The sequence below is a fragment of the Gymnogyps californianus genome, chromosome 1, assembly GCF_018139145.2.
Source record: "Gymnogyps californianus isolate 813 chromosome 1, ASM1813914v2, whole genome shotgun sequence".
NCBI lineage: Eukaryota > Metazoa > Chordata > Aves > Accipitriformes > Cathartidae > Gymnogyps > Gymnogyps californianus.
The window spans coordinates 70,541,142-70,567,266 of record NC_059471.1 but is presented as its reverse complement, the minus strand read 5'-3'; the positions used below and the strand labels follow the sequence as shown (position 1 = coordinate 70,567,266).

Here is a 26,125-nt window from a genome sequence, read left to right as displayed (position 1 = left end):
TATTTACCAACTTCTCATTTTCATAATATTATTAAAAAAAAAAAAATTAGCCTAGTACCCAGACCCACAGCAGTGTCAGAGCTAGAAGGATTTCTGTTGTGTGTGCCCTTTTATTTTTGAGGAGAAGGAAAGTAAGAGGACAAATAATGGCAAATATGTGGATGGTGCCCGAAGGAAGGGTCCATATTCCTGTGTCTGGAAGAAACTTTGTGACTGTAAAGGCATGACCTGCGTGCCAAAGCGTAGCTCTGTCTCTGCCAGTCCACAGCAGCCGGGCTCCGTCATCCCTCGCTGCCTGTAATGAAAAGGGCAGCAATGAAGAACATTTTCCATGAGAAGGGACCTTCCTCCACCTTCTCATGCCTCAGCACTTTCCCACCCAAAGTCCTCCTTCCCCTCTTGTGGCAAACTGAAAATCCTCAGCCAGTTGTTCACCATTTCCAAATGCCTGCGGGGCTATCGTACGGTGGTTCTCTTCCCTGCTCTACAGCGTATTTCTGCTGTGACTACTGAATGGGCATATGAATCCCAGCATAGAGGGGGATTATGAGGTGATATTGGAGAAAAGGGTCGATGGGACAGTATATAAATAACCATACTTCCAATAGCCTTGGCCAGCTTGCTCTTGCCAATGCTTTTTCATTGACGTTATTGAAGATTATCAGTCCACTGCAATATCCTGAAGGCACAGGTCAGATGATAACTAGAGAGGATCTGTAACACTGCTCTTAGGAGAGCCGGTATTGACACTTTCATAACCGTGTTTTTCAGAAAGGCTTCCTTCATCTGCAGGAAAGGTCATAAAATGAGACATACAAGTGCAATTACAGATGTTATGATTTTAGACTGAATTAAATTTATGATTTACAGTCTGATTTGCATGTGAGAGATAATGCTACTGCCTTCACCTGAGGGTTAGACTTGTATTCTTATGGATGGTCTTCTAACAGGGACCAGGAGATTCAGGAAAGAAAGAGCATTTTCTTTTTGTATTTTTTTTCCATAGAAAGGGAGTGTCCTCAGAATTGGCAATATTTATCTGTTTCTCTTATTTCAGAGAATCTAATATAAAAAATAAAAGGACCTATGAAGGTATCACATGCAGCTAGAGGGTTAGATGGTGTATACACTGGTTTGATTTTCAAATGTGTTTTCCTGGCTGACTTGTAGATAAAATAAAGAAAAACTTTTTATTAGTGTCATGTATTTAAATTTGTCATTGAAACTATAGGCTTAGTGCCCTGTTTTCAGGTTCTGGGGGTAAATGACAGCTACAGATGTTCAGCTAATTGATTCTGAGCTTTAACTTCAACTCCCTACAGAAACGGTAGCCACTGGTTACTTTTTGCCATTTGGGGAAAAAAGGAGAACTCTTACTACCTGCTTTAGAAGTCAAGAAAGACACGCTTTGCTATAAAGGCATGCAGAACAGTGTGCTATAAAGATTTTATGAGTTTGAGCTGTGGAATACTGTCTTACTCACAAGTGGTGAAGTCATGAGCACATCGTGGCTGAGATTCCATTCTTTCAGAAATACAGAAAGCCGGTGCCCAGCAGTGTCTGACAGAATCAGATCCCAGTGCCTTCAGGAACAGGATTTTGCCAATCACATGTTCAATATTGGCAACACACACTCTCTCACACACACACACGTAAATATATTATTAGTTACATATTTATATACACATATATGACAATATATGCATGAACACTTGTATATTTATACAGTGTGTTCTTTTAACTCTCTGAATTAACAGAACGTAAATCTCTTAACAGGAACAGGGTTGTGCCTATCACGTGTTTGATGGGGGCAACATATAGATAATATATATTCAAATACTATAATTTTCTATATTAAATATATTATATAACATACTACATACTATATAATTATATATCATCTATTATACATTATATAATAGGTAATATTTATTATATAGCATGTGTATACATATATATGAACCTACATACATGTATGTATACAGAGTGTGTTCTTTTAACTCTCTAAATTAACAGAATTTAACTCTTAATTAGTGGGAATGGAATGTTGGCTTTCATATATTTGGTAGAAGCACCTTTCCTGTACTTGGTAATGCCAACATATATATGTACATATACATATACATACATACATATGTATATACATATACTAAAATTACTTTATTAATATATATACACATATACACATCCATATGTGTATATATACACGTTCGGACATATGTATAGACATATACGTACATACATATATAGTCTCTATATACCTATATCTAAGTTAGATAAAAGTAACTTAGATATAGGTATATAGAGACTATATATGTACGTATGTATATGTATATACAGGCATGCACATATCCATACAGAGCACGTTAACTCTCTAAATTAGTTTATACATCCATGTATGTGTACTTATATGACTGCATACAAATGTCTTTTAAAGTAATTTACAGCTGAAGGAATACGCCCCGGCCCTGTCTATACCTTTGCAGGCCCGTGCATCTCAGCGTGGACTGGGGGGTGGGAACCGGCGCCTGGGTGCCTGAGCACCCTCTCACGCCGGAGCACGGCACGCCGGTGGCAGGCTGGCCCGCACCCAGCCTGAGCACCTGCCGGCGGCTGGGACCCGGCCCCTGCCCCGGCGCTCCCGCGGCGTCTGACAGCGGCCGGGCGGCCGCTCGGGCCCGGGGGCGGCCCGGGGGCGGCGGCCGGCTGCGGCGGGGCCAGCCCGCGGCTTTGCCCCGCGGGGGCGGCCCCGGGGGCGGCCCGGGGGGAGCGGGGCGCCGCGGCCGGCCGGTGGCGCCGGGCCGGGACTCGCCCAGTCACCGGGGAGGAGGCGGAGCCGGCGTGGCCGCGGCGGCGGCAGGTGCCCGCGGCGGCGGGATGGTGGCGGCGGCGGCGGGCGCGGGGCCGTAGGGCAGCGGCACGCCGGGCCGGGAGCGGGGACGCCATGGGCAGCCGCGGCGGCCCCCCGCGCCCTGCCGCGCCTCTGCTGCCGGTGCTGGTGCTGGTGCCGGCGGTGGCGGTGCTGGCGGCCGGGGCGGCGGAGGCGCGGGCCACCTCGGAGAGCCAGCTGCCCGGCGCCTCGGCGATGGGCACCGGCACCCCGCCGAGCCCCAGCGGCACCGCTTTCGAGGAGACGCGGCTCCACGTCTTCACCCTGGACTACCCCCACGTGCAAATCCCCTTCGAGATCACCCTCTGGATCCTGCTGGCCTCCCTCGCCAAGATCGGTGAGCGGGGCCGTCGGGCGACCCTCCCTCCCTCTGCCCTCCCGGGCCGCCCGCCCCTCGGGCCCGCCGCGGGCAGCCGGGCTGGGGCGGTCCGTGCCCGGCGGCGGGGGGCGCGGGCGCGGGGGCGGCCGGAGGCCGATGCTCCTTCGCGGGGCGGGATGCCCGGCCGTGATTTGGCTGGCAGAAGGTGGGGTTTTCTCGGTTAGCAAAGGTGCGGAGGAGAAAAGGGATTACCTGCAGCCCTCTGCAGCAACGCGTTAACCCCGGGCTACGAGGACCGTAAAACCCAGGGTTCACCCAGTGCGCCACTGGCTTTTCCTTGATCGCCCGACTGTCATTTGAGCACCATCTTCTTTTTCTTAAAATAACGCCGGGTATCATGACAGTTTCAAAACAGAACAACGGATCGATGGAAAGCAAATATTTATGAGGGTAGAGTAAGCCTCCTCGTTGTACTTTCCACCATTCACTTATGTCCCGAGAAAGAAAAAGAGACAGCACTGAATGAGTAAGAAAGGCCACCTCTTCCCTCATGTGGAAAATATTTGTATTGCATAGTTTCACTGTGTTTTGTGCAGCTTTTTTATATATATATATCTATAAAATGCTTTTAATTAGCTTTCTATGTCCCAAACAGAAAAATGAGTACAGTATTATAATCTAAAGAATATCAGATAAAGGTGTACTAGAGAGCCATTTAAAAATCAGTAAACCTCTGCAAATGATGAACTTTGTATCTTCTTAACTAGAAGATAATGTAAGGAATAAAGCCATGGGAACAAAAAGAAGGTTTACTCATACTCCAGTTGTTTGATTCAGAAGTCTGATTTTGCAGCTCAGATTTCAAGAAAAACTATGATCATACCCATTTTGAGAAAACATCTTGATAAAACTTAAAACTTTGACTTATGCTTGGGACATTTAAATAGACGGTGTCACATTCTGGTTAGTGATCAGGTAGTTAGGATTCTGCAAAACCAAAAATTTGTACTCACCTCCTGCCACAGCTAGCATTGTAGTTGGGGGCCTGATCCTCTATCCAAGCAAATTGCTATGGCTTGATTACTTTCTGCAGAAATATTGTATGTTGCATCCATTAAGTATGCATGTACCTTGATGCATGTACCTTAATGCATTAAAGATGCATGCTTAGTCTTGAGTATGTATTTAGGTGTTTGCAGAATCAGGACGGAGTTCAAATATGATACACTCAAGTATATCATGAACTGTAATAGCCAGAAAGTATGGAGTTTGGTAAAGAACTTACCTCAGCTGGTTGAGTATTGTAAAATTGCTCTGGCTTCTGAGTTCAGATACAGCAAGAACTCTTGAATGGGCTAAGACTAGTGAAAAAGTTTCTGTTTTATTAAAAATTAAAGGGAAGCCATTTGAAACATGTAAACACACATACATACACAATAATTTATAATTTCTGTAGGACTGTACATTCTGACTGTCATGATATTTTGCCAGTGCATAGGCATCTAAAAAGTAAAAACAAAAAAAAAGACTAATTTTCCAATCTGACTCCAGTACAGTAAACAAGCAAAATGGCATAGATGAGGAAAAATACATATAATTTTTAAATCCCTTCAGTTATACCGAACAAAAGCTAGTGTGGCAAATCTAGGGCATTACCCCTGCTGTTACAAGTGTGCGTGCGATAAGCAACGAGGGCTGGATCCAGGAGAGGCCCTAGGTGTGGCAGTGCGCAGCTTCACCACACCTATCTGCAGGCACCCTGACTCTGGGACTGGAATTAGGAACATCCAGTTCTTGCTCCTGGCGCTCTGTCTGTGCTTCCTTATCCAACGAGTGCATCAGGTAAACCTTCCCAGGACAGACTCCCATCACTCCTAAGTCACTTCCCGCAGCATCAATTTTTCACTCGCTTGTGCCTTCTTTTATATTGAAGGTAGCCCCGATGGGCAGTTCTCTAACCACCGAGATACAGAAGTGTCGGCTCTGCCACGTCCTACTGTGTTACTAAGAGTGGGCCATGTGTCTCAGTGCAAAGGGATGGAGAGGGCTTTTCCAGCCCGTCTCGCTGCCTGTAGCCCCAAGAGCGGCCCTGTGAGAGAGGAGGCTCTCCGGAGCATTCCTCTCCCCAGCATTTCCTGCCGGGCAGCACAGGCATCTCGCCCCTGTCATGCCAGGCAGCGTGAAATCCGCCTCGAGAGTCACGCACTGCCCAGGAAACTTCGGTGCTCCATCTGGCATCGCAAATTCCTTTCTGGGGCTAGGCACTGAATGCTTACGCTTGGCACTGCCGAGTAGCAAACCTTTGTGAAGGGAGCCCTAAGGTCTTTTCAGCTCAAGTTGCTTAGAAGATAGGGTCGCCTTTAATAACAGCTCGCACAGTGTGTGAAGGATCCCAAAGAAAACTCTGTTGCAGCACCTGCTTATCACCTGATGAGTCTTTTTGAACAAATGTGTTTTCGCAGAAGTGAAGTTTCCCTGGAGCTGAAATGTTCCAGCATTTGCTAATTTTTATAGGGGATTTACCTGAAAGGTTTCTCAGATCCTGGCTGTGATTGTGTCGTTGTAGGCTAGGTTTAGAGGGAGCAAGAAAGACAGCATAAGAATGGAAAACATGAAGTTGTCAAGCAGAACTTGAACATTTTGACAAGGTACATTTTCACAAAGACATTAGAAGCATGGTGCTTTTTATTCCAGCGTAGAACGAGGGCACATTTTGATATCTAAGAAATTGCCTTGAACAGAATTGTTATTTTCTGGCTACCTCTACTTATTTATTGTCTTGTATGGTGATACCATATAGAAGGTATGTTACTCACATGCTGATGGACTCCATGAGTACATTAGGTGGGATGCAGTGCATCCGAAGTATGCTGCAGTCTCTAGGCAGTGAGACTAGTCTACTTACCTCCCAGTTTTGCTTAATTCTTATGCTCCTAAACCTACAAAAGGTTGTCTAACTGATCCAGATTCCGATTACTTCTATGTTTAATCACAAATGCATGATTAGAAGTGTTTCTTCTGGGAACTGATCTGATATCCTTCCAACACTTCTCTCCTGAAAAAGGCTTTAAGCTGTTCAGAGGGCCCTTGCAAAACTCACGTATAATCAGAAGTACACATCTCAGTGGCATTTCCAGCATCAGAGAGCACTGGATTTCACCCAAGAAGTAGGCAACCAGGACTCTAAGGACTTTTAGCTTGAAGAATACTGAACTTGCACTTTAGGCACATGTCCTGCTGCCCAAAGGCCTGAGGGTAAACATCTTCCACGCTGTTGAAGCTGGGTCGCTGCATAGTCAGGAGCCCAAGAACAGGGTCAGAGGAGGAGAAAGGAGCTGTAGTCCTGGGTTCAGCATAAAAGTCTGAGTATTCATGTACTGCAGGGGGTCTGCTCCCAGGGCGCTCCTGAGCACGTGGCTGTGGATCCGTCAGAGCAGGGACGATGTCCCTCATCCTGCAGGGCACCTGCGCCTGGCTTGATGTGCACTGGATTCTAAATCCTAGCTCTCTGCCCTTAAATGGGGAACCACAGCCTGTCCCTGATCACCTGTGAATGCTTTGCATGGAGGCAGGCAGTCTTTCAGGAGTTTTGATGCTGTTTACATGGATAAAAAGCACATTTAACTTTCCATTACCTTTAAGGATGAGGTGCAGTCCCAAAAGCTCTGAGAGGGTATGAACTTGCCAAAGAGTGACTTGTAAAGAAGAAAAGAAAAAGATTTTTGTTCTTATATTCACAATAGACATTTCATTGCCATTGCATTACAACTGGTTGGGATGTTTTTTGTTTTCATTAAAAGCTGCATTTACAAAAATTCCCTCCTCTTCAATTTTTATGAAGAAAATGATTTAAGATACTTTTGAAGAGCTTAAAAAACCTTTTCTTTTAGCAAAATCTACTTACTCAGGGGAAACTTCAATCACTGTATTGGAAATTTTGGCGTCCTGCCACTGCAGAACTAAGACAAACCATAAAATGTTTATGTGGAAGTGGCTGAAAGGTGAAGAGTCAAGTCTCCAACCGCAAATTCTTGTGTTTCCAGGGTCATTACCTGTTCTGCCAATATAGGATATTGGTGATTCCGGTTTCAAAGAACGACAGTGAATTTGGCAGTCCTTCTAACGAGTCACATAGGCTGTGTTTCTAAATATTAAAAAGCAGTCTGTGTTCATCCAGAAAGGAAAAAAATGCAGCTTGAGCTGCTTACTTTTAAAAATAGCTTTAATAGTTATAGAATATATAAGTAAAAAATCTATAGATTAAAACACCTTTCCCCTTGGTCCTTCTTAACCATTTGTTTTTCCTAATTATAAGTTCAGGCTTTCTTTTACCTGGAAAAAATCCATGATGAAAGGAGAATTAACAAAATAGGTGTTACAAGATACAGAAGCCTGAAATTGGGAAACTGAATGTGAACTATACCAAGCTTGCACTAGTTTAACTGTTTCGACTACAGGTGTGATTTTCACTGAAATAGTTTTACTGAAATAGACGCCCGTTATTACCACACCCAGTGTTTCCGTGCAGCTCTCATTTAAAATAATTTAAATGCTTTTTAGTTAGGCAGGAATTGTGGGATCTTGTGGGTGTGGATAGTTTTCTATATAATTATGTGGGCCAAATATAGATAAGGAGGAGCCTGGAAAAGATTGGCATCGCCAGGACCTGGAATGTGACCTTGGTGCATAAGGTTGATTGTTCCATTAGATTGGCCAGAGTAAGTTCCTTCAAAACTTTTCCCATTCATTACCAAAATTATCCTTAAAACAGCCAACTTCTACAAGCAATGGGAATGTTTAAATCAAAACTGCATGGCTTCAAGGGTTTTAGTAGGCTAAGGAACATGCAACCATTAAGTCCTCATTCAGAACCCTTTTTTATTCATTTTTTCAGTACTTTGCACAGATTTTTATGAGAGAGTCCTGACACTACCACAATTCATATAATACAGAGGAATGAGCGTCATAATACAGGCTACAGCTTATTGTCACTTCATGGAAAACATGTTGCTTCTTGTGAAATTAATTTCACAGGCTCTGCTAAAATTAAAAGAATAATTGTGTCTGTAAATGCTTCCTCATGGTGGCTGGGGAAGTGACCATGGGTGACTGGGTGCAGGTCACATGTGCTAGTTCCCCTCCCTAGCTCTGAGACTCTTAAAAGACTTCTAAAAATGAAATGAATGTACTCCTTAAACTCCTTTGTGAAGCTGTGCATCGAGGAAGGGGTGGTTAGTATGATTTCTTTTTCTCTATCTAGGTGTAATTTGCCCTAGAAAAGTGTTTGGACTGTGTTTCTGGAGGATTCCACATTACAAAAAACCCCACAGCTTCACAAACAGATCCTTTGCACACAGTTGCTCCAGCCAGCCTAGCCATTAACTGGAACGTCTAGCTATTAAATTGTCTCTCCACCAAATTAACTGAATTAACTAACTACCCTAGCTGACAGATTTGCCTTGACCTGTTGTGGTGGTCCAGTTCAGTCTTTGCAATGAAAATGAAATTGCCCTGCGATTGCTGTTTGTTTACTATAGAAACTAAGATAACAGAATCCAGAATAATCTTTTGTATTCTGTGCAAATAACCATTTCACTTTCTTGTGTTTGAATTTCTTTTGAAGGCTTTCATCTCTATCACAAGTTGCCCTCAATTGTACCTGAAAGCTGTCTCCTTATTCTGGTTGGATTGCTTCTCGGTGGGATTATTTTTGGAGCAGAGGAGAAGTCCCCACCTGTAATGAACAGTGATGTTTTTTTCTTGTATCTTTTACCACCCATTGTACTCGATGCTGGATATTTTATGCCAACTCGTCTTTTCTTTGAGAACTTTGGTACCATATTCTGGTATGCCGTGGTGGGCACGCTCTGGAATGCCATCGGCATTGGAATTTCACTTTATGGAATTTGCCAGATCAGTGCATTTGGTTTGACTGATATCACATTGCTGCAGAATTTGCTCTTTGGCAGCCTCATTTCAGCTGTGGATCCTGTGGCGGTGTTAGCCGTTTTTGAAAATATTCATGTCAATGAGCAGCTTTACATTCTGGTGTTTGGAGAGTCTTTGCTGAATGATGCTATAACTGTGGTAAGTTACTTGATAAATGATTAGTGGATAAAAACGATAAATGATTGTTTGCATGCCACTCCATTATATCTCTTTGTATCTGGTTATTACAGTTTGCGAATAGATGGAAGTCAAGGAGTGCTCATGTGTTTATGTGATTCTCTGAACTTCAGATTTAGAAACTACAGTAGTCTTACTACACCAGAGTAATGTGTAATGGTAGCATATTTGCTCCAGGGATTTTACGACCTGATCTCTTTAGTTTCTGTATCTTTGAATTCTGTTACTTCTGTAATCTGAAACTGAAAGTTTTCCTCACCTGCAGAAATGTCATGGGACAGGAGAGGGAGAAGGGCCAACGTGGGGTGTCCCAGCCTGTTCACAGGGAGAATGGGCAAATCATTGGGATGGCGCAGGACCCGGTTGATGCTAGCCTTTTGCATGTGCCCATCCAGTTGGAACTGCCCTGAGACCACTGATACATTTCTCCCAGGCTACCGATGAGATAGGACAGCCATCTGGAGGCAGTAATTTCTAATCATTAACTAGCTGAACTGGGTTTGTGGTGTTGACCTGAGGACAGCAATCTGCAAATTCCATTGATACCCCCAATGCCCCTCATTTGTACCTGATGACACCATGTCTGGGATATTACTCCCATTTATCTGTGCCTTACCTGAAATCCTGCCTATGCCAACCATGTCCTGGCATGCTTTTGGTTTTGTGAGACATGGAGGTCCAGTTTTTCATATGCGAGAAGGATCAGAAAGATACATGAACTGGATCCGCACCTTCCCTGTCTCTGTCACTGGCTTCTTATTCCTGTCCCATTCTATGCACAATTGTCCTTCAGTTTTCCCCTTTTCTAGGACTTTGCCTCACCTGCTTAAACATGTATATCTCATCAGTTAATCTTAGCCTTGGTACTGATCATTTCTTGTGTGTCCGTGGGAGTACTGGGTTTTTTTTCACTTATGCTTCATGCTTTACCTGATTCTGTTGCTACCCAGCCAGCTGAATTGCATCCTCTCTTATGAGCTTGCCTTAAAGCCTAGCTTTTCTTATTAGCTTACAGCTGAAACTGCCTGCCATTACTAAACTGGTACTTAAGCCAGTCCTGAAAATAAGTGGGTGTAAATACTGAGTTTCAAAAGGCTTAGCAGTTCAGTTGCGGCTGTTTCTGTCTCTATTCACTCTTAATGGCCACTCGTGCAGTGGAATTCTTTTCATACAAGTATTTCTGGGGGAAAAAGGTCTGTTTTTATGTTAATGTAAAACTTTTTTTTTGGTGGATTTTTCCAAGCAAAATCACTTTTTCCAATCAATCACAAAATCAATCACCTTTCCACTGGAGCAGCAGTTAATCCAGCAAGATTTGCTAGGCAAACACTGCATCCTGATGACGGAAGTATTCAAGCGTGCCATTGCCCAATGGCAAATTACTCCAAAACACCATTTTTATAGGTGCTGGCATGGAAATTTAATAACCGTGATGCATGGCTTTCCTGTAGGCGTCATTATTGCCTTCTTTGGAGGTAGTCCTTTCTCACAGCATGCCTGCCCAGATGCCCTAACACAGGGTAGATACTCTGAGGAGTCTGTAGCGCCAGCCCAGCATATGCACTGGCCATACATATATTCATGAAGGAGTGAAAGGAATTTAGAGTACCTTCGGTCTTACTTCCCAGCTATCGCTTAAAGGTAGCACTTGGCAGGAGGTCAAGTGGTTTCCACATGCTAAGCATTGGTCTGCTAATGGTTCCTTGTTATGATTTTGCACACCTGCAATCATGTGATTATACTTAAAACATGACCCAGGCCGTCACACAGATCCCCTGTGGGGTGCCATTAGAGGACCTTGCCTCCCCTGTCTATAGCGGAGCTGCCGGACCAGTCCTCACTGTGGTGCTGCTGGGGTTATGCAGCTATCCGCTCAAAGGAGATGATGTTTTGTAAATACTCTCTCTTCCTCTGCCCTTGTTGTGTTAGCGGGAGAGCTGATAAAACCAGCTAGCAGGCCAAGATCAGCACCTTTCAGCTTTTGTCTGCTGGAGCCCTTGAGTCCCATCTGTCCTGGCAGGTGCCTCCGGTGGGATGTGGGGACGAAGCAGGAGGGGAGTTGGACGCAGGCTGGCCGTCTGCAGAAGCTGCCTAATTCCTACGGCCACAACAGTATCAAAAAACTCAGGGGCTATACAGATGGGCAGTGCAGAACAGCATGGTTTTAGTAAACATGCTTTCTAAATACTTCAAGCCCTTCTTCTGGCTCTCCCGCTTGCACTGCCTGGCTGCTCCTAATAAAAACTTTCATTAGGATAGCTGTGTCATCTATGCTTTCACTTTTCATAAAACGTGCTACCACACCTTCATTTTAGATACAAAGTGAGGTGTGCTTTCTCAGGATCTCAGCTCTGCTGCCTTTCTCAGGTGGTCTTTCATGCCTCATGATAGTTTTTGCGATGTGCCTGTGCATTTGGATGGTCCTTTTTCCCCACTGATGGAATTTTGGAGCTTGAATTTCCTGAGGACAATGTTTGCCAGTTGGCTTCTTGTTCAGAGTTGGTACTTTACCAAAAGACTGGGTCAGTGATAACTAGCACAGTGATATTAAATGGCAAGATCATAGCTGAAGTTGAGTGTTAGCAGTTCAAATTCCAATTCTGGGCTTAAAATCGCAAAGAAGGAGCCAGTGTCATTACAATAATATTATTCCCATGTTAGAAAACATTACAGCAGTGCTTTGTATTCTGCCTCTGCTGAAAACATTATTTTAGAGTGCTTTAAAGTAATTTCAGAATTAAAAACTAATAACTGAGAATGGATGAAAATAAGCAATTAGTGTCTAGGAAAAGCAGAGGTGCTCTGAGACAAGATTAAAAAGTGATTGGTGACTAATATTCCTTGGTGTAACCTTCAGCGAGTTCAGCTGAAGGATGTTGAGTAAATGCAAATCTTGAACTTGGAAAAAATCCCCGTTCTCATACCAAATGCATTACAAAATGTGACCAGAGTTGATGATGTTTAACTCACCTGAAATTTTAGAGAGAGCTGTAAAACTGAACTGCTGTAGAGTAAAAGGAAAGTGAACCTGATTTTGATCTCATTTACAGCAGTGTAAATAAAGAACAATAAGAATGAGATTAAAATCACGTTTATGACGTTCCATAGTCCTAGCTGCTGCTTCTACCACAGCAGTCTGATTTTGATCTGGGGTACAAAGGAGAACATTGCTTTTCTTCTTTCAAATAACTTACAGCAACAGACTTGAGATTTATGGGGATGTCTATATGTGGAAACAACAGGCTCCATTCTGTTTGCAGGGCGAGTACTTCGCTGTGAGGATGAGGTGATGTTATGGAAAGGCTATTGCTTGCGTAGATCAAAATTATATGCTTCTTTACAAGCAGCTCTCATTGGCCTTACTTTGGAGACTTGCCTTATATATACTTATATAGTTACTTTTTAAAATATAGAAAAGGCTATTTAAAATTCCAATTAAAGAAAATAGTCATCTTCCCTAATACATACCAAGGGAGTATTCTGCCAGGTCAAATTCTGTAGGTGTCTTGAAGAGTAACACAACTCTGGGGTAGTCCCAAGTTTTAACAAGTGACTCAGGGAAACTCATCTCCTTGCAGAGAACACAAGTCAACAGTATTTTTTCTTCAGTCTGTGATTCATGGAGTCCTGGGAGTCTGTGGACTGAGAGGCCCTTGTAAAGTGACTAACAAAGGCACACCTATTGTCAATAGGCTTAATTCTGGTGTACTTCTCCTCATGCAAATCTGTAAGGTCTGCAAATCAAAACAGGTGGAAAACCAGTGGAGCCTGTGACATTATTTTCCTGTCCTGCACAGGACATAGTTAACAAGGAACAGGGCAAAAAGGCTGGGAGTCTGCCTCGGAGCAGAAGGGGTTTGTCCAGGTGAAAAAAGACACTTCTCCCAGGTGGACTCATCCTGAGGGCATCATTGTTATCAAATAAATAGTTCATGCTCCTGCTCTTGTCCTGTTTGTTGCTTTGTAATGAAAATTACTGGTGACCATGCTAAGTTTCATTTAACCTTCTTTTTTCGTGCTTGCTCTGGAATATATTTTTTTCTTTTCTTTTTCAGTTCTTTCCTTTCACTTAGCCCAAAAGACCCATAATAGGCCATGTCTTTGCATTAGTCTATAGTGAGAACTTTTACCTCTGTAAGACCTATCAAATTTTGGCCAAGAAGAGCTGAACAACTTACTTTCTGTCATGTGAGAGAGAACAAGACTGCAAACATGACAGATCCCTCCCAGTCACTATTCAAACACCTATATTGTTGGCACAATACAAGTACTGATAAAACGTTGTTCTCTCAAATAGCATTTCTGATAGAGAAACCTGTTTGCTTTACTAAGAAGTCCAGAAAGAAAGTGGAGGTTTAACTCCTGCAAGCTGTCCAAGATGACTAGTCAGGTGTTTATTATGACCGTGGTGGCTTAGCCTGTGAACCCACTGTGATAGGAGTAGGTGCCTATGACCAAGCTTAGATCTGTACAAGGGGACTATGTAGCCATCACGGTATCGCGTGGCTGGGAGCATACATGCAGCACCAGGCAATGCTTAAATCTCTCAAGTAAGCCTGCAAATGGGGAGACCCTTTAAGGTTTCTTTAAGAGTAACTAATTCCATTGTTGTCTGTTTTGTAGTAACTAAAATACTGGATATTAGAGAAATGTGGACTTTACATCATTCTGTTTCCTGTGTAAAACAAAAAGGCTCTCTGGCTAAGAAAATGTGGTAATCCCATTGACACAGTTTGTTTTGGAGGATGGTTATAAACACTTTGAAAATTAAACTGGGCAAACACATGGTAACAGGTCTTTTGATGGGAATTAAATCCAAATGTCTGGAAATAATCTAAAGTTTGAAAAGCCTTTAAGCCATTGGATTCCTAATGGTTAATAAGTCAGAGAATGAGCACTCCATGGATGCCTTGTTTCTTGTACTCCTTGGGGTGGTCACTGTCCATCCCCTCCCCACCCCCCCATGCCAGATGAATCTATGGTCTCATTCAGTACTGCAGCTCTCAGTGTCTTATGTAGATCAAACACATTTGAAAATAACCTGATTTTTCACTGATTATGAAACTGTATTTTTTCCTCCTCCTTTTTTATTTCTTTTATTCTGGGGAAAATCTGAAATGGCCATTTGTGGAGAAATTAGAAGCTCTGCAAATAAATGAATTTAAAGGAAGATTAGATAGATCTATGCTCCTGGCCTGCAGAATGACATGGGTTAATAAACCTGTCCCATTTGCAAAAACGGGAATAATGATATTTACCCTTCTTTGTATATCTCCCTGATATTTATAGATGACAAGTAATAGGCCAGAGGTAAACAACAGCATATCTCAAAAGTGAGTTCAAGTTAGATAGAGAAATTCAAAGTTCAACATTGAAGCAGAGGAACATAATGACATGAAGGGAAATTAAGAAGAGTTCAGAACCATAATGTGCTTTCTTTTTCTCATAGGTCCTGTACAATTTGTTCAAGTCTTTCTGCCAGATGCGCACAATTAAGGTTATTGACATATTCGCTGGGATTGCTAACTTCTTTATAGTGGGGATCGGTGGAGTATTGATTGGAATCCTTTTGGGATTTGTAGCAGCCTTTACCACCCGTTTCACCCATAAAATCCGAGTGATTGAGCCACTCTTTGTCTTCCTGTACAGTTACTTGTCATACATAACAGCTGAAATGTTTCATCTCTCGGGCATCATGGCGTAAGTACCACAAACTTCAGTAATAATAGCACCCAAGTAAGAATGCCAAAGGAAATTGCAAAGAGGACCAGATTTTGCAAACTTTGCCATATGGCATCTTTCCACCGTGCATGGCAGCGATGCTGGCTTGAGGATTTCCGGCCTCTCCCCTCCCACTTCCATCCCATTCTCTCAGCTTGCCACCACACCAGCTGTGTCACTAAAACTGTTCATGGCATCACACCATAAACCATATCTTTGAAATGTTCCAAGTTAAAAATAATCCCTTGTGTTTTCAGTGGGGTTATTTTTAACCCAGATCAGTTTGGTGACCTGTGCCCTCATGTGACCCTACAACTAGTCATAAGGGCATGGCGGAGGGGTGGCCCACAGTGATGTAGGGGCAGCGGTGGCTGGGAGGGAGTGGGAGTGGTGGCTGGGAACTTCATGAGCCGGCTTCACTTCCGATGCCAATATATTGTAAAACTACGTCTTACGCTTAGTCATGTGAGCAGCCAGTAAGTACCATTCAATGAAGACAATGTATATATCATTAAGGCAAACTCCTGCTGGATTACAAGCACAGTAAGGATTGAGTGAATGTAAAATTTGCAGAATCTAGTCCTATGGTGATATAAGCCTTTAGTTTAGTATCTTGATACGTGTGCCTGTGTGTTATACAATGCTCTCTGTATACATCATTATGTATAAAATAATATTATTCTTCCCACTTCCAGCAGATAAAAATATTTTCACTCGGGGGATTCAGTAAAGAGAGAGCACAGCCTCTCGCTTGATGCTGTTTATACTGTAACAACCTCAACTTTAGAAGAGCCTTTGTGACATTTGATATACTTAAATGGTTTGCTCTGGTTCCAAGTAATATTTTTAAAGGCCAGCCTTCTTTAATGACTTTGTATTGTTCTAGTGGCAAATATGAGTCATTCAGGCATTAGGAGCATAGCATTTTATGAAAGCTCAGATGTTACTTCTGAGTATCACTAATACTTGATAATACCTCATCTGATGATTATCTTTTAGGAAAGTGAAGATAAGTTTGATATCATAGTCATGCCAGTATAAGGTTTTCTGGGGCTGGGAAGCAATTTACGTTTCCAATGGAAACTTACAGCTGATGATTTGAGTAGTATAAAAATAGAAATATGCCATGAAACGGGAGGGGTTAGTACTTTAATATAAGTAAAGAGCTAAAGATTGCATGGGTTTCTTTCTCTGATATGAGCCTAAATAAAGTGACATATGCATCCGCTTTGACCGAGTTCATAAATAAGCCATCTCTTTCCCTAGCATCTATTCATAGCATTTGTGCGGTTTCTAGTTTCCTTCACTTCTTAAGTCAAATGTCCTTGACATCCTATGATCAAATACTTAAAGGGCTTCTAAACCAAAAACGTGTGGCTAAACTGTACATGGAAAAAATTGTGACAGTGTGTGTGAAAATACTGATTTGGACATGCTGCATCCAGGATACAATGGAAGGGGCACGGCGGGTCTGCTGGTGGGTCAGTGGACCCACTGCATGCCAGTGCCTGCAACCAGCACACCAGTGCTTCCCATGGCACTAACAACCTGCTCCATTTCTAACAGAGGCCCCTGAGTGAGTGCAAAACAGAAGACGAATCACAAAGTAGTTTTTCCCTCCAACAGCACAATAGAAAATAAGTTATCTTTAAAATGTCCTGTATGTTTTTTGACTCTGAATGTATTTTGTAATAGCTGATAGAGCTGGATACATGAGTAACACGCAGGGGGAGCAGGAAGGGCTCTCTGCAGCCGTGTAGTGTCTCAGCTGCCATGAGATGTAAAGCGTACCCCCTCCCAGCAGTGCTGCTGAGGGCCTTAGAGCTCCTGTAATCTCTGCATCCCCTTAGAGTAAATCTACCCCATGCTTTTCACATTTGGTTGGGCTTTAAACTGCAGAGAGTATTTTGCTCTGTGTCACAGTGCAATGTGCACTGGTATTGAGTTCCCTGTCATTTTCTGCAGTGAATGACTCATGGCCGGATTGCTTGGGTCTGACTTCAAAGTCAGCCCTCCTTTGAGCATGTAGTTGGGCCAAATGACCTTGGAGTGTCCCTTACAACCCAGATTGTTTATTCATTATATGCTTCTGTGGCCATTTATAGTTCAGCCTATAGGGAATAATTGCCTGATCTCCCCTTTTTCACCCATACCCACGTGAGTCTGTTAAACTACTGATCCCCACTTCCTTCATAACCGGGTTCGTAAAGTTACGCAGCGAGACCTTGTGGTTACATGCTGTACCATACTTCAGGGGGAGGACATGAGCAGGAACGTACAGTGTTATCAAATAAATAAGATACATACACGGAGTGCCTCATTTCTGTGAAAGTAGGAATTCACTGGCAGAGGAATAGAGGGGAATGAAAGGTGCTTGTCCCTCTTTGGATAAATCTGTGTACTCGTTCTGAGGACAAATGATTCTTGAAGCCTCCGTGTATAACCCCTGCACCAGGTTACCTGGCTGAAATAGCGAAGGGACTGAACCATGTCCTTGTGAGCTGCAGTGAGAAAGTCCTCTTCAGAAGGAGAGGGAAGAGCTTCTACTGTAATTAGAGCTGGACTTGAATCAGGATCATGGGCGTAAAACATACAGATGTGAATCTGAACTTTATTTGCTTGGTTCCATTTCTAATTATAATGCTGCATTTTCTGCTTACTAATTTCTCATAAAGACTGTGAAGGAGCAGAACTATTAATATATGTTTCTTTTTTTTTGCAACATTGAATTAGCAGGCTGAAAGGAACAAACATTGAAACTACTGTAAATTTAGTAGGTCAAGGAAACTTGAGGATTGAACCCAGTGGCCTAGTTGATTGCAGTCATGACAGAAACTACTGTTTGTACAGGAGGACTTTTATTCTTCAGAAGCACAGAAGGTTGCAGGTTAATTGCAATTAACTGTTTCTTCCCTCCCCTTCTTGACCAAGGCAACTATCTCAGGTCACAGAAGTCAAAGCCAGAATTAATGTATGTGGATAAGAAATGTAAAATAAAACACACCTAAGCTTTTGCTTTGATTATGGTGACAGTAAAAATTTAGTTTGGGAGGAACATATAATAATGTACATAAAATCTTGCATATTTAAAGAAATTGATTTTATATTAAATTCTAACACTATATTGTCATATCATTTTCAAATTGAAGAGACTTCAACAGGTTTTTTTCTAACATAAATAAGTAGTCTGAAGGATTCATAAAGTGAGCAGTGATTTGCTGTGGAATATTACTTACCTGAACAGCAACGAATAATGTAGAGCACTATTTGTTATACTGGTGAACCAGCTCATCAATTAGTTGACACTAATTGAATGAATGCAAAATGTGACTGAAAATAATATTATAAGAGTGTTGTCCCTTTAAATTCTAGTGGTTAAGCATGGTAGGTGTTTTAAGTTACAGCTTGCAAAGATCCTGATTAATCTGGTGACAGATTCTTATCAGACATCTATTTACAGTGTCTCCATTACCTCAGGATCCAAAAACAAACTGTGTCCAGAGCATGCTTCCCCACTCCCCAAGCCGCAGGGCTTTCCTAAATGACTATAATCGTGAAAACTATTCATTTTAAGAAGGTAATAAATAGTACTGAGTGTTTCGTTGTGTCTTTGATGCAGACCTGACAGCCCTAATGCTTCGGGCAGTAAGCTGCAGCTTTGAGACCCTGAAACGACCGTGGGTCTGGAAAGGGCTGTTTTGCATTCTTGCTATATTGCGTTTGCTGCCCCTGCACTTGCCAGCTCCACTGTGTGCTCAGTCGGCTGGAGGTAGCCGGGATGCATCGGACTTGTTATCCTTGTGCAGATAAGCAGTGCACGCACAGGAGAGCTGTCACGACCCGTGACATAACCTGAGATATTTGTAGGTCTGTCAGTGCAGCCTGTGGCTTGTGAAGAGCTGGTTTGCCACTGAATGTGAGAGTTCTGGAGGGTGAAAGTGTTAAGTAGATTTGAGACCCTTCTTCACATATACTTTTGAGGTTGGTCACCAGAGCTATGTGTAAATTTGAAGAACCTGGGAATGTTTGACGGCATCCGGGCTTGGGTGTATGTCCTGGCCAAGTCATCACTCCTTGTCAGGACAAAATCCATGCATGGCCGAGGTCCTCTCCCACTTTCTTCCTGAGATATGCAGGCACATATGTTTGTGGGAACTATGATGGGATCTATGACAAGTCCTCAGTCTGGGCAACTGTAATATCAGAACAAGGAGGAGAGCTGTGAAGAGCATCGACAGTCTGTCAGCATTGGCAAAAATGCAGGACCTCTGTTGTCCTAACCACATGCTCAAACTAGAAACGTTACCTAAACCGCTGAGTGTTGCAGGGACGAAGCTTGCACGCTTATGAAATCTGCATCATTTCTTCCGCTGTGGATCCCACGTAACCATGATGAGCTCTGCTTCCCAGACAGCATGCTACTCTTGGGCCACAGAGGATCTTTCTGTTCAAGACTATGGTGAAATCAGCTGACAATGAGGAGCGAGCTGACAATTATGTCAGTACTAAATGCAGATGGGAGTCTGGGATAGTTTTAGTCAAGCTTTCCTTCTTTGTAGTCTTGGAGTTTGCTGAGGGTTGGAGCTAGTTTTTGCATGGCAATGGCCATTTTATTTTGTGCTGACTAGATCTGCCTCTCTATCACCAAGTGAAGGTGGATGAAAATGCAGGGGGAAGGCCAGGTTAGGTGCACTGTTCTGCTAGCAAACCCTCTCCACCTGTATTTGTAAGCCACTACCTACCCCATCAGACTTCATTTGTCCCCACATCAGACCCTCTTCCCTGGGTTTTGTTCACCCTGATGTGCCTGCAGGGACTGTGCTGCTTGATAGAGGTCAGCGAAGTACACTCTGTCCTCCCCCAGTGTCCACGTGTCCTCCCCCAGTGTCCACGTGTCCTCCCAGATTTATCCTTCAGAAGTAATGCTGCCCAGTCACTTTGGGGATGTGGCTGTGTTGGTGGGGTCAGAGATCTACAACTATGTTTTAGATCTTGGCCATTGTCCTCCAAAGCAGGCCATGCTGGCTCCACATAAGAGACAGAAACTTCTGGACAAAACTAAATTGGGAGAAACATGTTCAGAGTCTGCCAGTGACTACAGCCTCAGCTGCTGCTATGGACACCCTGTTGCAAAATGCTAAGAAAGTTTACTATGCGAAGGTCCTTTTGAAGTTACTGCTGCTTCTGGGATTCCTCTTTCTGCTTTGCAAAAAATTTTTTGTTAATCCCTTCTTCTAGAAGAAAGAACCTAGACATGTGTGTTCATAATGTCAGTGAGCTTTCTCTGAGCTCTCCCTCAGTCTGCCTTTCCATTTACACTCACATTCAGGGATGTTTGAGATGTTCAGAGATGAGGCTCTTGGCTTAGAGGCAGGACATGCTCAGCAGAAGGCTTTCTGCAGTGGGATCTCCATGAGACACGGGAGAGTCTTCTTCAGCTTTTTCCAGAGAGATGCTGGCAAACCTACCATCCTCCTCCATGAGAGAGAGCAGTGTGGAGATTTCAGTAGGAAGAAATATCCCCTATGTTGGCAAATAATTATAAACTGAAAACCTGGTGGAACTGGGATAAGTAACTGTAGGACAAGTCCTCATGGGCTGTATTCAAAAAGACAACATAAATACACATCTCTCTCTCTGTTTAGGTTTAGGTTATGGTTTGACTGAGAACCCGTACATGGGTATGTATAACATTTTTAACTGGGAAATCAGAGAAGACATGTTTTTGCCCTAGATAACAGAACCAGGAGCGACAGCTATTTCACAACGCATCTTGCCTTAGTTGCCCACCCTGGTAATCATTAGGCAATTCAGACTGCGCTTCCCTACACTGAGGCACCACCTTGACGTTATCCTCCAGCCAGCTCTGCTAACTATCCTTAAACCTGTAAACTTTGTAGCTGAGTGGTCCTCAGCCATCCCTGCACCATGGGCAACCGTACTAAGCAAGTGATGTACAGCCAGTAATGTCATTCTTTGCTCTTCCTGCTGATTAATAAACTCTGTTTACTAACACAGGCTCAGAGCACGGACACATAGGTGTACTTACAGTAAGCCCTGTCTGTTCTCTCATGTATCAGCCGAGATGCCCATTTCATTCATTTGTAGGTGCGTTAAATGTGCAACAGCACCAGCGTGATTTCTGATGGTGTTTTCTCCTCTTCAGCCCTGTGCACAGGCAAAGCAAGCAGCAGCCTGAAGTGGTGGAGGATGACAAATTGTCTGTAGCCTTGCTGCTTACTTTGCCTGGAAAGAGGAGCTGGCTACTGTCACTGCCATTGAGGAGGGGAATGCTTTGGTGGGACAACTGCTGGTGGGAAGGGAGGGAAGCCCTGCCCCAGGACATGCAGTTGCCATCCTGTCTGATGTCCCTCAGCAGCAATAGAAGCAGCAACCTCTGGTTTCCAGGGCTGCCCTTGGCTCTCCTCGGCTCTGCCTCTTTCAAAACACAGAGTTCGAGTGACCCCTGCACAGATCATGTGGATTTAGTATGTGACAAAACTCTCCATATACTGATGTCTTCTCAGAAAACAACTCACTGTGGAAAAAAAAATCTCGTGCCCAAAACTGTAGGTTCACCAAGTCTATGAATTTGAGATTGGTTATGGAATAAGTTATGCTTTGTATTTTAAAGAGGACTATGGAAAAGTGAATAATATTCTGTAGAAATGAGAGAGGCTAAAGAAAAATCAAGCCAATGAAATACAGGATACTGTTTGCCTTCCAGGATTACAGCTTGTGCCATGACCATGAATAAATACGTGGAGGAGAATGTTTCTCAAAAATCCTATACGACAATCAAGTATTTCATGAAGATGCTGAGCAGTGTCAGTGAGACCTTAATCTTCATCTTCATGGGAGTGTCTACAGTTGGGAAGAACCATGAGTGGAACTGGGCCTTTGTTAGCTTCACCCTCCTTTTCTGTTTAATCTGGAGGGCACTGGGTAAGCAAGTCTCAGACTACATGTCAGTATTCTTTGCAAGTGAAACTTTTTACCTCTTCTCAAGTAGAAAATGCCAAAATTTAGAAAGAGTCCCATCAGCTTGTAGAATGGTCTTCTTATTTGTAATGTGTCCTAGATCACAGGGTCAGCTTCCACCTTCCCCCAAAATGGAACCCAAAAATCAAGTTTGGTCCTGATCCTGCCCATCTAAAGTCAGAGGCAGTCTGCTCGTTAATCAGAGTACATGTATTTAAGTAAACATTTATTTACAAATAAGCAAATTTTGCTTAAAAGAATTACAAGTGTTGTACAACAATTAAACAGGCTGGGGGGGGTGTGTGTTATTTATGTTTAGTAGCTTTGGGATTTTCCCAGTCATTGGCATAAATAGCGTCAAAACAGGAAATGCTGTAGTTGAAGTGTTGTTCAGGTATATATTGTGAAGAAAAAGTTCCTATAAGAAACTGCTTGATCCCTTGTGAGTTTGCAGTACTAGCTCTTTTTCTTTTACCGTGAGACCTAAGAGCAGGTCAGGCTCATAGCTTAAACCTTCCCCTCACCCCAGTTTAGTCTGTAATGATTCGGTCCCTCCAAGTGTAAAGGCGGCTCATGCTCTGATCTGCCTCTGCACCCCTACTTCCAGCTCCCAAGTCTCCCTCCAGTGCAGAAATCTGGACTATTTTCCTTCCTGCACCTGCAACCCCACAATTAATACTTTACGCTGAAAAGCAGCCAAGCAGCCTGACTGCCCCACAGCTCCTGGCCCCCATGCTTGCTCCCTTCACCTGCCTTTATACCTTTACTCCAGTCCACCACATCCCTGGAGCCTTTGCCTTCAGTACACCAGCATGCACTGGCATCTTCTCCCTCCATCCCCAGTCCTGCATCCTTCCTGTCTGTGCAAGTAAAATTAAGTGAGTGAATAGGAGCTTGCAGGATTCAAAGCACAGATTGATGGAGGTGACAAGCCAAAGTGTTCAAAAGCACCTCAGATCCTATTAAAAAAAAATTAAGAGTCTTGGTCTATACTGACACAGAGAATTATTGCTGTTCTAGAGGTGCAGAGTCTAGCAGATAGCTGTCTTGTGGAGATCAATTAGCTGCTTCAGGTCCTAAATCCAGCTGACCTGAGGTGGTTAGCTCACTAAATATGTTTAAGATGATGCTCCTTAGGCATTTTAAATTTTTCTTCCATGGTGTTTTCAAGCTGCTAAGTAACATTTCATTTCTTCAATAATATATAGGTAAGAAGCAAATAAAAGTGTTTTAAAACAAATATTAGCATTGTGGGGGATTTCTGTGTAGTTTAATTTCCCTTTTTTCCCCTCCTCCCTGTATTTCTGTTTTTCTCCCTCAGGTGTTTTTGTTCTGACTCAGATCATTAATGTGTTCCGGACAATTCCTCTCACTTTTAAGGACCAATTTATTATCGCCTATGGAGGCCTCCGAGGAGCTATTTGTTTTTCACTTGTATTTCTACTTCCTCCTGCTGTGTTTCCCAGGAAGAAATTGTTCATCACTGCTGTTATCGTGGTGATATTCTTCACTGTTTTCATTCAGGTAATGCCTTTCCTCTCCTGGACTTCTTCTTTCTCAGACAGGTTGTAAATAAACAGTGGGTAGAAAAACAAATGTCCTAACTTACTGGAAGGAACATACTTGAAGGTACTTTCCATGGGCATAGTTTAAAAAAAAAAATGCTATGCAGACTGCAGACAGGTAGCAAAAGTATGCCAGATATTAAGTACTTATGCTAACATACAAGTAGTATTAAGCATTTAAGACCTAGTGAGGTTGGAGTAGAGATAAAAGATAATCTGGGTACAGCCCCAGCACTAATTCCTTGTTAGAATATTTAAAGTTGTGCATTTACTCAGGAGTTCAGTGTTGGATACAGTGCACAGTGGGCAGGGGATGGAAGACACTGAGGGCACTGAGAGGTGAACTGGAGTGTTTGAGTCTGGGTGTTAGGCAGTGATGCTGCAAACCAGCTGGACATCCATCCAAAAGCACCAGGTGTGTGGAAGAACGTGAACAACTTGTCTCTGGTGTCAGCCTGGCCATGGAGGCCTGGTCAAGAATGACCAAGAGAGAGGGAAGTGACTGAAACCAGCAAAATGTACAGGAGGCTAAGCCCTGCAAACAAACATGTCAGGCTAGTCATTATCCGGAGCGGTGAGAGAGATATGAGAGGCTAGTACATGGAATTTCAGGTCTGTGGGAAAAAAAATATTTTTTTAGCATGCCTTTTCCATGGATAAAGGTGCCATGGGAAGTAGCAAGTGTCTGTGCTTGTGCTTGGGAAAGGGGAAAAAGTGGCTGGAGCAGCTGAAGGTCAGTTGACCTTAGCATGTAAGCTGTGAAAACTGATTTTGAAGGATAGCATAATTTAAAATATGGAGGTAAATGTTATGTGTTATGAAATGCAACGTGGTTTACCAAAGGGAAACCTGGTATCATTCTTTGATAAGGCAATTTATTTTCTAGAGTAATCTCATCTAACTGGACTGTGGTAAAATCTTTGGGGAAGGGGGTGTCCTGGTTTCGGCTAGGACAGAGTTAATTTTCTTCCTAGTAGCTGGTATAGTGCTGTGTTTTGGATTTAGTAGGAAAATAATGTTGATAACACACTGATGGGTTTAGTTGTTGCTAAGTAGTGTTTATAGTAAGTCAAGGATTTTTCAGCTTTTCATGCCCAGCCAGCAAGAAGGCTGGAGGGGCACAAGAAGTTGGGAGGGGACACAGGCAGGACAGCTGACCCAAACTGGCCAAAGAGCTATTCCATACCATATGACATCATGCCCAGTATATAAACTGGGGGACTTGGCTGGGAGGGGCGGATGGCTGCTCAGGAACTAACTGGGCATCAATCGGTGAATGGTGAGCAGTTGCATTGTGCACCACTTGCTTTGTATAGTCTAATTCTTTTAGTATTACTATTGTCATATTATTATTATCATTATAATTATTTTTGCTTCCTTTCTGTCCTATTAAACTGTCTTTATCTCAGCCCACGAGGTTTTTTTTTTCTGATTCTCTCCCCCATCCCACTGGGTGGGGGGGAGTGAGCGGCTGCGTGGTGCTTAGCTGCCAGCTGGGGTTAAACCATGACAGGGGGCTACATAGGAGATGATTGTTAGCTTAACTACTCGCTACACTGAGGTTTAGATTGACATTAGGATGATTGTAAAGTGAATGAGGAAGGAGCTGACAGTTTCTCCTATAAAGGGAAACAGAAGCATATGGTCCTTTGGGTCAGAAAGGACCTCTGGGGGTCTCTAGTCCAACCCTGTGCCCAAAGCAAGGCCACCTTCAAAGCTAGATCATGTTGCTCAGGGCCATGTCAGGTTGAGTTCTGAGTGTCTCTATGGATGGAGATTCCCCAGCCTCTCTGGGCACCTGCTCCAGCGTTCGACCACCCTGGTCAGATAATAGGCTGATGAGATGTTATTAATGGAATTCCTTGAGGGTGGTTCCTGGGGACGGTTTTGTTTAGTATTCTCGTTATTGACTATGGCGCATAAACGTAGGAGTTTTTTGTTGCTCATGTTTCTTGATGACAGGCTTTGGAAAGTGTTCTCAGGGTGACAGTGAGATGGGGTATCATGTAGAAAGAAGAGAATAACTGAGGGCCAATATGATAGAAACAGAATGGAATTTAACAGTAGTAAGTGCAAATGTGTTCTTGCTAGGACTTTCTTACTAGGGATTTCTCTTATGAAATGGGAACCTTTCGTTTGGAAAAAAATAGAAAGGGAAAAAGACACAGGTGTACTAGTTGATAACGGGGTAGAGTTTAAGCCACCAATGCAGTGGGGACAGAAGAAAGGCAAATCTGATCTTAAGACATACTGAGACAGGTTATTTCCATCAGAGAATAGTGTCATGTTCTAGAGCGATCACAGGACTGGTAAGCCTGTCATGTGAAAGGAGACCAGGATGCCTTGGCCTTAGCAAAATGAAGGAGAAGAGGGAATATAATTACTGTTTATATGAGGGAGTGAACACCAGAGAAGGAGGAACACTGTTTAAACTAAAAAGACAAATGTTGGCACAAGAACAAAGTGGTACAAAGTGACCATGATGCAATTAAGAAGCAGCTTTCTAATTATCAGAACAATGAG

General features: G+C 43.1%; 1 protein-coding gene across 1 annotated transcript in view; it reads left to right on the top strand.

Moving 5' to 3' along the window:
* The first annotated feature begins 2,944 nt into the window (after positions 1-2,944).
* Positions 2,945-26,125, top strand: part of SLC9A2 (solute carrier family 9 member A2) — a 35,475-nt gene continuing 12,294 nt past the window's right edge. Inside the window, exons 1-5 of the mRNA XM_050901827.1 lie at positions 2,945-3,227; positions 8,833-9,296; positions 14,785-15,035; positions 21,784-22,001; positions 23,359-23,561. Of these exons, the coding sequence (XP_050757784.1) occupies positions 2,945-3,227; positions 8,833-9,296; positions 14,785-15,035; positions 21,784-22,001; positions 23,359-23,561 (1,419 nt within the window). The remainder of the gene's footprint in view (positions 3,228-8,832; positions 9,297-14,784; positions 15,036-21,783; positions 22,002-23,358; positions 23,562-26,125) is intronic.